General features: G+C 40.1%; 1 protein-coding gene across 2 annotated transcripts in view; it reads right to left on the bottom strand.

Moving 5' to 3' along the window:
- The window catches only part of FAM241A (family with sequence similarity 241 member A), a 40,442-nt gene extending 31,146 nt beyond the window's left edge, over window positions 1-9,296 (bottom strand). The window contains exons 1-2 of one of the 2 annotated variants that reach the window (XM_074040975.1): window positions 9,017-9,296; window positions 1,042-1,194 (exon numbers count right to left, since the gene is read on the bottom strand). In XM_074040975.1, coding sequence (XP_073897076.1) covers window positions 1,057-1,194; window positions 9,017-9,169 — 291 coding nt within the window. In that variant the 5' untranslated portion in view covers window positions 9,170-9,296 and the 3' untranslated portion in view covers window positions 1,042-1,056. Of the gene's footprint in view, window positions 1-1,041; window positions 1,195-9,016 lie in introns of those variants that run through there. The other variant, XM_005555695.5, reaches the window with a different exon arrangement.
- Between the last annotated feature and the right edge of the window lie 3,341 nt (window positions 9,297-12,637).

Genomic DNA, 12,637 nt, shown 5'->3' with positions numbered 1-12,637 from the left:
AAAATTATAGCATTGTTTTATACTTACCTCCCACTAAACTACATAGAACCAATAAAAGAAAAAAGATTTTTTTGAGGGGATGGATAAAAACCAATGAGACTATCAACTAGAACTTAGTCTTTGAAATGATTATAAACTGAAAAATATCAAAATTTGCATTCATTTTTCATTTTAACTACCGGGATTCAGTATTTTTAAAATTATAAGTCATAATTGCAAATACACAAATGAAACCACCAGGTAGTCAAAAAGATACACTCAATTTCCGTAATATCTAACAGACGTATTGGAACAACTGCCTATTGTAGTGAAAGAAATGGTTATACAATGGAAAAATAATTAAATAAGAGAAGGGCTTTTCATAAACTAATGATATATAATAGTGGGCCACGAATTCAAGAATATGCCTAACTGAAGCCTCTTTTTTTGGGGAGGGGGTCTGGGGGTGGGGCAGTGGGCGCAGAGTTTTGCTCTGTCGCCCAGGCTGGAGTACAGTGGCTGATCTCAGCTCACTGCAACCTCTGCCTCCTGGGTTCAAGCGATTCTTCTACCTCAGCCTCCTGAGTAGCTGGGATTACAGATGTTCACCACCACACCCGGCTAATTTTTGTATTTTTCTGTAGAGGTGGGGTTTCGCCATGTTGGCCAGGCTGGTCTCGAACTCCTGGCCTCAGGTGACCCGCCGCCTCAGCCTCCCAAAGTGCTGGGATTACAGGCATGAGCCACTGTGCCCTGTCCAAGCCTCTTTTTGATTTCAAACTGCAGGTTAAGAAATTTCTACATTTTATACTTTTTCAAAAACCTCCTTTTTTTAATAAAAAAATATGAAATCTCTGGTGACATTACTTAGTACCTTGTACATGCAGGACAATATGCTAGATGCTACTACAAGATGGGTGAACTTATTCGTTAAAAGTAGCCAGGGTGGGCATGGTGGCTCATGCCTGTAATCCCAGCCCTGTGAAAGGCCGAGGCAGGCAGATTGCTTGAGGCCAGAAGTTCATAACCAGCCTGGGCAACATGGCAAAACTCCATCTCTACTAAAAATACAAAAAGTCAGGCATGGTGGTACGCACCTGTAGTCCCAGGAACTTGGTAGGCTGAGGCAAAACAATTGCTTGAACCTGGGAAATGGAGGCTGCAGTAAGCTGAGATCCTACCATTGCACTCCTGCTTGGGCAACAGAGGAAAACTCTGTCTCAAAAATAAACAGAAATAAATTTTAAAAAATAAAGTATCAAACTTAGGGAAAAAAAGTAGTCAAAATCAAGTATCTCTCCTGAAAAATGACTTTCCTTCTCAATTCTCAATTTCTGGCAGTGAAAATTTCACTTCTGTTGCTATTACCTCTAAAACTCATGGAATAAGAAATCCTCAATTCAGTCAGACTGATGGAATTTGCAGTCACGCAACATCAAACTTAAATTCCCTACCTCTGTAGACCATCTGCAGACATTTAAGTAAAACTTTAATCGAGGATTAAATTTTTGTTTAATCAAAACAAAAATTAAATTATTTTGGATTAATTGGAAGAGGAAATAAAAGAAATTCTCAAACACAGATATTTAAAAAGTTACATGAAAATAAATATAGTAAAAACCACAATGGGAATTTAACTTTCTTAACATTATGTTTAGATATTAAGTATTAATAATAATTTTATCCTTTATTTTCCATAAAGTTAAAAACATTTGTACCATGCTTTCCTTTTGATTAGAACCCTGATAAGCTGCAGTTGTTGCCACAAGAAAATAGCAAGAAATAAAGCCAATCACTTTCTTTTCCTATGCCAAGATTAGACTCAGCTGCCAATGAAGTTAAATGGTTGTGGGGAGGGGGGAACACTGGGTATGGAGAAAAAGATCAGAAGATACAAAGTATCTTCTGCATCAGGTTAGTTAGAAACTCAGCTGATCTGCTCAAAAGAAGCTACACTTCAAGTATCTTATTAATTCTCTTAAACACACAAACACAATGCAATAAAACATAACTAACTAGTAGAAACAAGGTTTTTGGAGATAGGTGGCTGTTACTGCAAGATAAGATTATGACTCCAGAAAAGACAGAAAATGAGGATAGTTTTGCTAAGTCTTAAAGAACACATGAATGGAGACACAGAATTTCTACATATTTTGGTTACAGCAAGACTGATGCCATGGTACTTTCAGTTTTTCCCTTTAATCTTGCCTTATCACTTCTTTTGAATAGGAAACTGAGAATAGTTTGTACAGAGAAGGTGGGTATTTTTCCTTTCAAGGATTAGTGAGCAACAAGGGGAAAAAAAACCAACTAGAGATCTACATAAAAAAACAACATAATTTAGGTTGACAGGTTTAATTTTTTCTTTAGAGATTGTGAAACAATGTATTTAATGTTTAGAAAAGACAATCTTAACACTTTGTTCAATAAATATTCTATAAATTTGAGAATTACATGTACTAAAAACACAGTTCTATGATGTGTTAGTTGAGGGAAATAAGAGGAGGAAAATCAGAGAAAAAGATGAAAAATAGAAAAGGTGAGGGAAAAATAAGGAGCAAATATTTATTGAGGGCCTACCTCCCATGTGTTAAGGCATTTTACATACAAAATGAGACTGAATCTTCATAAAAACTTTAAGAGGTGGGTAGCATTATACCCATTACCAATAAGGAAACTGAATCTCTGAGGGATTAAGTAATCAGGATCATGGGGGCTAATAAAGTAGTAAAACCAGGATTCAAAATTAGATCTGTCATACTTCAAACCCCTTTTCGTTGTTTCATAATGCTCAGCTTCTGTAAAGACGTGGAAGAGGTAGGGGAAGATGTATGCAGAAGAAGAGAAAGTGGTCGAGATGGGTGGAGAAGGATAAAACACATGGGAGAATGAGACTCAACAGGGACAGAAAGTAGGTGGTTGGTAGGAAAGAAAGGCAGAAAAGGAAAGTGCGAGAAAGCAAAATACAGCAAGTTGCATTTGAGGAGTTGCTAGAAGAGACGGAGAGAAAAGGGATCATTTAGAAGTCTGTTTAAAATACAGGTTTCAAGCAAATAAACAATTTTAAACTATCTATTGGAGTATCTATTATCAGAGTAATTACTTTTGACAACTCAAAGGACTGTAACCCTTACATATTTTGAGTATTGTTTCTCAACTTTGGCACTATTGAAATTTTGTGCCTGACAATACTTCGCTGTAGGGGACTATAGCATTATAGGATGTTTAGCAGCATTCCTGGCCTTTTCATATTAGATGTCAGTACCACCCCCTTAGTCTCAACAATAAAAAAATGTCCAGACATTGTCAAATGCCCCCTGTGGACAAAACGCCCCCAGTTGAGAACCACTGATTTAGAAGTTCCAGTCGGGATGATTTAAAAAAATGAACAAAAGATGCCTATCAAATGCAAAATTATTCCCTGAGTTACTCTAGTGACTGGATGTCCTTAGGAACAAGATGAGATTAAGTTAGGGCAGAATTCATCTAAGCTCATAGCACTTGTTACAATATTGCTTGCAAACTGCTTTTAAAATATGTGAAAGGAAGTGAGTATAAACTAACATTTAGTTTTGAACTACACAATCTAAAGAAGGGCAGAAAATTTGTCAGACTGTTCTTCCATCATGTAATGTGCTTTTTGTATTTATGAAACAAAAAACACTAGCTTTGGTGTTCAGAAACCTGGGTTCTAGTCTGCTCTAGCATGAGTTAGCTGTAGGACCTACAGCAAATAATGTGGCCTAGGGAACAACTATTGGCTTCTCATATTTTACCAAGAGTTTAAATATACACTTCTAAGAAAATAGTTAAACAACTTCATATGTATGTATTACTGATACTATGTTGAAGGGCAAGTGTGGTAAACACAGTATATTGACTTGCTTATTCTCCATTCCCTTGCCAAAATGTGGTCCATGGGCACAGCATCAGTATCACTTAGGAGCTTGTAGAGATGCAAAATCTCAGATCTCACTCCAAACCAGCTGAATCAAAATCTGCATTTAATAAGAGATGATTCCTATGCACATTAAAGTTGAGGAATACTTGTGTCAGTTTCCATTGCTATAAAAAAATCAGACACAGATAATACAGCACTGGATAATTTATAAAGAAGAGAGGTTTATTTGGCTCATGGGTCTGCAGGCTGTACAAGAAACATAGTGCTGGCATCTGCTTCTGGTAAGGGCTTTAGGAAGCTTACAAGCATGGTGGAAGGTGAAGGGAGAGTAGGCAGTGTCACATGGCAAGAAGGAGGGAGAGAGGGAGGGAGGGAGAGAGAGAGGGAGAGAGAGTAAGAGATCCCAGATTCTTTTAAACAACCAGATCTCGTGTGAACTAAGTGGGTGACAATTTACCTATCATCAAAGGGATAGCACTAAACCATTTATGAGGGATCTACCCCCATGATCCAAACACCTTCCACGAGACCCCACCTCTAACACTGTAGATCACACTTTAGTATGAGATTTGGAGGCCACAAACATCCAAACTATATTAACACTGTTCTATTCTGCTTTTCTCCTAAGGTGTTTTTCTAATTGCAAAGGCTGGAAAACTTAAAATTGCCTTTCTCAGATTTTGTTTCAGTTAGGACTTTGGTTCAAAATTAGGTCTAACAGCTAACACTCACATGCTAGCTATATGCCAGAAACTGCTCTAAGTACATCTCACATATTATTAACTCATATAAAACTTCCAATAATCCTACGAAGTTGATACAATTATTCCCATTATACAGATGCAGAAACTGAAGCCCAGAGAGGTTACTTGCCTAAAGTTACAGTCAATAAAAGGCAAACCCAGATATCCCTGATCTAGAATCTGTACTGTTAATCATATTTCTACTGATAGATAAAAAGGCATGGGCCCCCTCACTGACCCCCCATTTTGTTTCTTTTTTACAGCTCATCTCATGGAACACACTTTGGCAAATGCTGTTACAGAAGTTCCTTCATTTATTTACTTAAATTTATCTATGAGCCAGCATTGTTCTGAAAGTTCTAGGCATTGCAAAAGGCAAGAAATAGAAATGAGACATTATCATTTGAAAGGAAGCAAAATCATTCTTATCTATAAAATGGATAATTATATACCTAGAAGATCAAGTCTAAGAGATACTAGTATTTATTAGTACCAGTATAAAAATTTAGAAAGGTGGCCAGTTAAAAATGAAATACATAAAAGCCAATATCTAGACACCAGAAATAAAATATGATATGGAAAAAATCCTTTTCATAATACCAACAAAAATAAAAAACTTAATATAGATTTTAATATAATGCTTAATATTATAAAAGATTATACAGCATGATTTATAAAAGAAAGCTTGAAGCAACTTCAATGTGCGGTGTTAGGGGAACGAATTATTTGGCAGTCCTAAAGAGAGTTTTCACATAGAATTTCCATAACATGGGAAAATGACAGAACCTTTTGTAAAAGAAGACACAAAATTCTATTTATATTAAAACATGTTAAAAATACGTGTGTGGCTGGACACAGAGGCTCAGACCTGTAATCCCAGTACTTTGGGAGGCTGAGATGGGAGGATTGCTCGAGGCCAGTAGTTTGAGATTAGCCTGAGCAACATAGCAAAACCCTATCTCAAAAAAAAAAAAAAAAGTGTGTATATATGCATATACACATAGACAAATGAATATACTGTAGTAATACCAAATGTTTCATATTTGATATCAAAATATTATTCAGAGTGGGATTTCAAAGGCTTTTTTCTTCTTTAGATCTTTTTATAGTTCTAATTTTCCAAAGCACACATTACTTTTATCATCATAAAGATGTTAAAACTTGAGTTAATAATTCTAAAGTCAATCTAAGGATAATGGGACTTCCCTATTCTCTAGGTAAGAGGGTCATGTTAGGTTATTTCAGATTGTAAGTGTACATTGTGCCACATCTAGTCAGATGCTATTGACATTTAAGATTATATAATAATGGACTGGAAATGTTTAGCCTTCCAGCTATGCATCAAGGCACAGAAATTTTTAGGTAAAGCCACCTGGCATTCACCCTCATGAACATACTTGGATCATCTCTCATGCACACTATTACCAACATATATATGGAATAGCTATGTCCTGTCTCTTCAGTTCTTTGGTCATTCCTTGAAATTCCTTCTTTCCCTTGCTTCTCTCTCTTTAGACACCCGATCCTACTTCAAACCTGGCACAGTTTCTTCATCTACGGGACTTGATTCATTCTCCCAATGCCTTCTTTCTTAAGTGACTTGATTTTAACCAGGCCTCCTTTGTCAGTCACCCTACCTGGAAAGACTCAGGCCAGAAGGACAGAGGGGAACCTTCTTTTTTTGCTCAAATGGAGTAGCATCTAAGGACAAATTGTAAAAAATGATGCAGACAATATCTTAACTAGTAATAAAACACCTATGTTAATACTAGCATTTCAGTATTATATGAAATAAATAACAAAATAAAGATACATTTTGTTCTGGTATTATAATAACAAGCTGATCAAACAGCCTTCCAGGTTGAGGAAAAGGAATGAACCTTTCAGATAGAAGTGGAAAGAAAAATCAGTGAAGGAAGGGATGTATGTGGAGGAGGCTTTAGCTTGAGAAATAGCCCAAGAAAGAAACCTCCATCAAATTATCAGGAAAGGGCAAACTCTGTGAGGGGAATAGAAATAGAAAGGGACTTAGTACAGAAAAGTAGGTGTTGACAAAATCACTGAAAGAGTTAGAGGAGCACAAGTCAGGTGCCTCTGGAGTTACCGAGTTCAAGAGCATACAACCATAGCTCTTTTCCGGGTTAGAAGGAGCGCCTCTGCTAGCTCCTGCCTCTAATTTCCTCTCAATATCCATGAGGCTATCCATGACTCTGGAACACCAAGTGAGCGTGCCAAGCAGAAAAGACGGCAGGAAGATGGCCTCTGTCTCATTTCTAGCTAATTAGTTTTGGTTCTGTTTCTGTTTATATCATGGTTTTCATGGAAAAGTTCACCTTAAGTTCTAAATCATTAACTTAGAAACCAATCTTTCAAAAATATTCCATTTGTAATCTGGCGTCCTTGTATCCTTAAAACCACCAAGAAGACAAACAAAAATCATCTCCTTAAATAAAAGCTAAATAAAACGAGTCCTTGGGATATGTTCCATTGTTGTTAATTACATTTCTCCCTCAAATATCTTTACACATGTAACGCATAACAGTTTTACATTTACAGGACTTGAAAAAAAACAGCAAGGCTTTATATAATATTACCAAGAAACGATTTATCAGAAAAGTTTGCTTTTTACACCAGTGGGTTGGGTTGCACCAAGTTTTTGCTTATTTTTGGCTTCTTGACAAATTCTTCTTTGCTGCTAATGTAGTAGGTAATGCCTATCTCAGAAGTGATTTTTAATTATTGTGTATGGGGGCTTCGAATACATTAATAAATCTTGAGGCAAAAAGAGAATGATAAAAATAACACTTCAAAAGAGTACAGGAAAATGAAAAATGAACTTTCATGACATTCAATGAAGGAGCAGGTATGCAAAGTGATATCTGTTTTCTAAGATATACATTTCATTTTTTGTTTTATCCTTTTACTTTGTAACATAAGCAATTTTGGAAAGACCACAGCTATTAGTGATGTCTACATAATCATACTAATGAAGTGCACAGAAGCTTAAATGAAGTATTTTATATGCTCCCTTACAACCATTTGAAAATTTACTTTGGAAACCCCTGCTCAAATGCACCCCCTCCCCACCCCCAAAGGAATTCTTGTGCTGTCTTCTTCACTTTTCCAGTTGAGCAATTTAAGCTAGAGGAAACCAAGCCCTTGAGCAACTGAGTACAGTTAACGGGAAAAACCACTAGGAAGGCAATCAGAAGAACTAGCTACCAAATTATTTGCTTGAGTCATTTTCTCTTATATTGTCACAGATGAAAAATTACACTCCACGTGGTGAACAAACCTAACGCTAAGGCATATTTTGTGTGCTGCACAGTGTTACTCTGTTTCCTAAGTAACCTATTGAAACAATATAAGGTATACATCTATTAACGCATTTAGTGATGATACTGGAATTTGTGAAATGTGACAGAAAGGATAGATGAAGAAAGATGAGGAGAGACAGGTATTAATTGTTCTAACAGTACAGGCTGTAATAAAGGCCAATAATCATTTGAATTCCTGCGCCTTAACGTGATTCTAAAGATTGGCTTACCTCAGGTATTTGGAAAGTCTAAATACTGTATTTGCTGTAGAAAATTCATCCAACATACAATTCAATTTTAAAATTAAACCTTTTGTCTAATCTTTAAGATATCTGATGTTATAATGCCCATTATCACACTTTATTTAAATGAGATCAAACTCAGCGAGTTTAAAAAATAACCCAACTTCTCTCTTCCCTTATTATGGCTGGCCTCTTATACTTCTTTCTCTTTAGTATAATGCTAACCGAAAGCAATATTCTTGCCTCTCCACTTCTTAACTGAAGCTTTGATCTCATCTGTGTTTATGTGAAGAACTCGCTCTGGGAGAGTCCCTGTCAAGACATCCATTGTAACACCCGCTCCTACTCATGCTTTCAGCGCTGCCCTTGGACGGAATCCACCCACACCTTCCAGACACGCTAGGTTGGGCTCGGAAACGCAAGATGGAGGGCGGGAGGGGAGTCCCGGCGCAAGGCACGGACTCGAAGTTGAAAAAGAAGTGTTTACAAGTGAGGCTTTTAAATAAATCACCACTATGGAGGGCATTTCCTCCGAGCCCTGGGCGCCGGCCTGAGAATCCTCTGCCGGACGCCAGGGGACTGGCCACACTGACCCCGTCAGACACGCGACCCCGCGGCTGGCGCTGGCGTCCGCACTCGCGCGACCCCGCGGTTCCTCCCGGGAGCGCCGTCTAACCGCTCCCGGCGGCGGCTTCCCAGAGAGCCGCGGAGCCAGTGCCCCACGCGGGGCAGAGCTGCGGCGCGGCCCACTGGCCTGATCCCTTCCCTCCACCGCTGGGCGGGGCTCGCGGCCCCAGACCCTGACGCTCCGCCGCCGCCCCTCCCCGCGCTCACCTGCTCGTTCTCTTTCGGCCGCTGTCCGCGCCGCCGCGGGCTCGCATCGGGATCCCGCTCGGTCCCTGCCGCCGCCTGCTCCGCCAGCGCGTCCCCGTCCTCGTCGCGCTCCCCGCCGTCGCCGCCCCGCAGCAGCTCCCTGGCTGAGCACATCCCGCCACCAACTCCTGCCGCCCGGGACAGCCGCCGGAGGACCACGCCGCGACGCACTAGGGAGCGCCGCCGCCCGAGGGCTGCCCTGCGATCTGCCGCACCCGCAGCTGACAGGAGCCTCCGGAGCGCGCCCCGCCGGCCTGGGCGCCTGAAGTACCAGCCCGGCCCCTCCTGTCACTGGCTCGCCCAACCCCCGGCTGTCGGGGCGGAGCCATACAGGGGAGGGGCCAAGACAGGGGGCGGGGCCAACGGGGTGTGTTGGGGGGGATGTGTGTGAGAGATTGAGAGGCCGACAGACTGAGAGAAGAAGGGGGTTGTGTGAAAAACTATGGACATAGACTGCATGAGGGAGATTGTACACGATGAGAGAGGCTGTGTGTATGTATGAGGGACATTGTGCGTGTGTAAGAAACCATTAGAGAGTGTGAGACAGACGTTGAGCGTCATTTGTGTGTGTAAGAGAGATTCTATAGAAAAGAAACTGCATATAAGAGATTGTATGCACTTTGGGAGGCCGAGGCGGGAGGATTGGTTGAGCCCAGGAGTTGGAGACCAGCCTGGGCAACCCCGTCTCTACTAAAAATACAATTAGCCAGGCGTGGTGGTGGCATTTTGATTCCAGCTACTCAGGAGGCTGAGGTGGGAGGATTTCTTCAGCCCGGGAAGTCGAGGCTGCAGTGAGCAGAGATCACACCACTGCACTCCAGCCTGGGTGACAGAGCCAGACCCTATCTCAAAGAGAGAGAGAAAGAGAGAGAGAAAGAAAGAGAGAGAGAGTGTATGTGTATGCAAGAGACTGTGTGAGAGAGAGACTGTATGAGGGAACAACAGAACACAGAGAGATCAAGTGTGAAAGAGAAACTAGTGTGAGAGAGCCAGTAGATATATTTAAGAGTGCATTTGTGTAAGAGATGAGTGTGTGTGGGTTTGCATGTGAGAGAGAAACACACATACACCCAGTTACACTCTCCAGCAGGGTCCCCCTGTTCTTGCCTGAGTAGCTGCCCATCCTTTTCAAGGAACACACATTTCACTGTCCCTCTTGTTCCTTTAGCCTCCTTTCCTAGTGTCTCACTGAAGGTCTGTGTATTTGTCCCTTTCTGTTGAGTGCTTCCTAGTGTGTGTAGTTTATTGGAGCCTTGGGTCGTTTGATGGTGTATCCAATGGTGTATCTTTCTATAACTGGGTAAGAATACATCTTTCTTAGTGGGTGGTAAGGGGAATATATCCAATTTGTAATTCTTTTTTGTACTACCCCATCCATTTTGTTCAAGGAAAATGGAGGGGTGTTTAAATAAAATATACTTTTTTCTGTGTATGCCTTATCTGTACATTGAGAAAGCGATGGGTTATTGTATAGGTAAAATATCAGAAAAGTAAATATGGAAAGTAAACATGTGTACACATGAAGAAGAGTAAGAGTTATTTGGGACCTTCTATTAAAATGTTTTCAGGCCCAGAAAAGGAATTAAAATAGGCAGAATCCCATAGGCTTATTTTTAAGACCTGTTTCCTGTTTTTTGTAGTCAGGAGACTCTCAGTCTTTCTCACACACCCACAATCTTTCATACCCACAATCTCTCTCATACACACATGATTTCACATACATATAGTTTGTCTCATATATATACAACCTCTCGCACACACCATCTCTCACACATAGTTTCTCACACACGCCCTCTCTAATTGTCTCTTCCACAAACAGTCTCTAGGGGCCAGAAAATATGCTATTGGATATCAAAAATTAGAAAGAAAATGAATCTGGCTCATTCCCTTTCTTAAAAGTCTTTAAAACCCCAGAAGAGAGTATTTAATATTATATACGTATAATCAGAAACAAATGTCACCATGGGAACCCAGTAGCCTCTCTGATGACCTCATTATTTTTCCCCTAAAGACAACATTTTCATTCTTGGAATTTTGGTTTGTCTATTAGTAGTGTTTCTTATAAAAACCAACTTTTTTTTTGGCTGGGCACAGTGGCTCACACCTGTAATCCCAGCACTTTGGGAGGCCAAGGCAGGCGGATCACAAGGTCAAGAGATGGAGACCATCCTGGCCAACATAGTGAAACCCCATCTCTACTACAAATACAAAAATTAGCTTGGTGTTGTGGCACACGCCTGTAGCCCCAGTTACTCAGGAGGCTGAGGCAGGAGAATCACTTGAACCCGGGAGGCAGAGGTTGAGTGAACCGAGATCACGCCACTACACTCCAGCCTGGCGACAGAGCGAGACTGTCTTAAAAAACAAAAAAATAAAAAATAAAAATCAACTTTTTTGGATAAAACTTTAGAATTATATACAGCAAACCAGAGAACATCAGCTCTTTATTGCCAACCCCATGAACTAAGGCACATTTTGAAGTTCTCTCTCTTGGCATTTGATTGGTAACTTGATAAGTCAAACAACTATTCACTCTTCAATCAGGCTAAAGTGAGCAGAAATTCTGTATATATAAAAAGATTCAGAAGGCACAGAATATTTATATAGCTGGGCAGGTACAATACAGAAGTTAGCTTTGTTCAGCTTAGGGGACAAGTCTTAAAAAGTCCTTTAGAGTATACTGTCTGGTCTTTTGTAGATTCTGACTTCTTGATTCTTTGAGAAGTGTATTCATTCAGTTTTTTAGCAGGTATTTATTCAACGCTAATAGGCCTTGGGTCCACTCTAAGTCCCTATTCTCTTATTGAACGCTACTAGGCTGTAGGCCCAAGTCTAGGTCCCTATTCTTGTGAAGCTTCATTTTAATCCAATTCTTGTGTTATTTTCTTGGCAGAAGTCAAGAACTTTCACCAAAGAGTAGCCAGAATCCTTAGATCTCCACCTAGCAGTGAACCTTTTTTTTTTTTTTTTTTTTTTCTAATATCATTTACCTTTAGTTTAGTGAGTGAGTTCTTCTTTAAACTGTTACTCTTTTGTTCATAGAGTCTGGTTTTTCCTGGAGATCTGGAGAACCACCTCTTTAAATAAATCTAGCGTTTTACACAAAAGACATTATCCAGATTACATCCTAATCTTATGGGAGACAAGAGCTATTTTCACTCTGCTGCACGATGTGAAAAATATACACATAAAGCTAGCACTGCCAGTTTCCCAAGGGAAATATAAGATTGTTATTACCTAGGCAACTATAACATGTTGCTCTCAAATCATACGTAGTTTTTTTGTTTGTTTGTTTGTTTGTTTGTTTTTTGACAGAGTCTCACTCTTCCGCCCAGGCTGGAGTACAGTAGCGTGATCACAGCTTACTGCAACCTCCGCCTCCCAGGCTCAGGTGATCCTCGTGCCCTGCCTCAGCTCTCTAAGTAGCTGGGACTACAGGTATGTGCCACCATGCCAGGCTAATTTTTCTATCTTTGTAGAGATGGGATTTTTGTCATGTTGGCCAGGCTGGTCTCGAACTCCTGCGCACAGGTGATCCACTCACCTTGGCCTCCCAAAGTCAAATCATATGGAGTTGTGACT

This window comes from Macaca fascicularis, chromosome 5 (assembly GCF_037993035.2).
Source record: "Macaca fascicularis isolate 582-1 chromosome 5, T2T-MFA8v1.1".
Taxonomy (NCBI): domain Eukaryota; kingdom Metazoa; phylum Chordata; class Mammalia; order Primates; family Cercopithecidae; genus Macaca; species Macaca fascicularis.
This window is presented reverse-complemented; position numbering and strand designations above follow the sequence as displayed.